The sequence below is a fragment of the Penaeus monodon genome, chromosome 22 (assembly GCF_015228065.2).
Source record: "Penaeus monodon isolate SGIC_2016 chromosome 22, NSTDA_Pmon_1, whole genome shotgun sequence".
Classification (NCBI taxonomy): Eukaryota; Metazoa; Arthropoda; class Malacostraca; order Decapoda; family Penaeidae; genus Penaeus; species Penaeus monodon.
The window spans coordinates 27,046,972-27,047,752 of NC_051407.1; the positions used below are offsets into that span (position 1 = coordinate 27,046,972).

General features: G+C 54.3%; 1 protein-coding gene across 1 annotated transcript in view; it reads left to right on the forward strand.

Annotated features, from left to right (window-relative positions):
• Nucleotides 1-781, forward strand: part of LOC119587057 (serine proteinase stubble-like) — a gene marked incomplete in the record, with an annotated part of 32,182 nt that overhangs the window by 28,996 nt on the left and 2,405 nt on the right. Inside the window, 2 exon segments of the mRNA XM_037935804.1 lie at nt 9-213; nt 620-781. Coding sequence (XP_037791732.1) covers nt 9-213; nt 620-781 — 367 coding nt within the window.

Here is a 781-nt window from a genome sequence, read left to right on the forward strand (position 1 = left end):
TGCCACAGCCCGCGGGAAGGCGCCTGCCAGACCCCGCAGTGAAGGGGCCCCGCCGTCGCAAGAACCCGGATCGACGCCGCCCTTCGCGACGCCCCGGCAACACAGACGTCAAGACCGACCGACGAGGCCAGGTGGCGGGGACGAGGCCCTCCAGCATCATCAACAGCAGCAAGTGGGGCGTCCCGAGCCTGAACGACACGCTCTTTGCCCACTGTGAGTATCTGGACGTCTACCTGGGGGTTGTGAGGTCTTGCTAAGCTTCTTGCCCTGTCGTCAGAATAATAATAAAAGAGAGAATAAAGAAAAGGCGTGATATAAAAAAAAAAGAAAATCCAATAGGCATTCATTTCGAAAATCGTCGAAGATGCTGTGCACTGCATTCAGCACGGATTTAGCCAGACTGATATCAACCAATAAAACCTGAGACTATGGAAGTAGTTGACAACTGTCACACTTCCCACACATTTAACCAATAACGTTGATCAAACCGGACGCACAATCTCTAAACAGCAGCCTTCCCTTTTACACTTCACTCATACGCAGACAATCAATCAAATCAAACCCACTACGTGATCTCCACCTTAATTCCATTCCCTTTCTCCACTTCCGCAATCCTCAGACGCGGGAGAACCGAGCCCCTTCTCGCACCGCATCACCTTCGGCCAGGTGTCCGGCCTGAGGGAATTCCCGTGGCAGGTGGCCATGGAGGTCAACGGCAAGTTCCACTGCGGCGGCAGCGTCATCGGAGAGTACTGGGTCCTGACGGCGGCACACTGCGTCA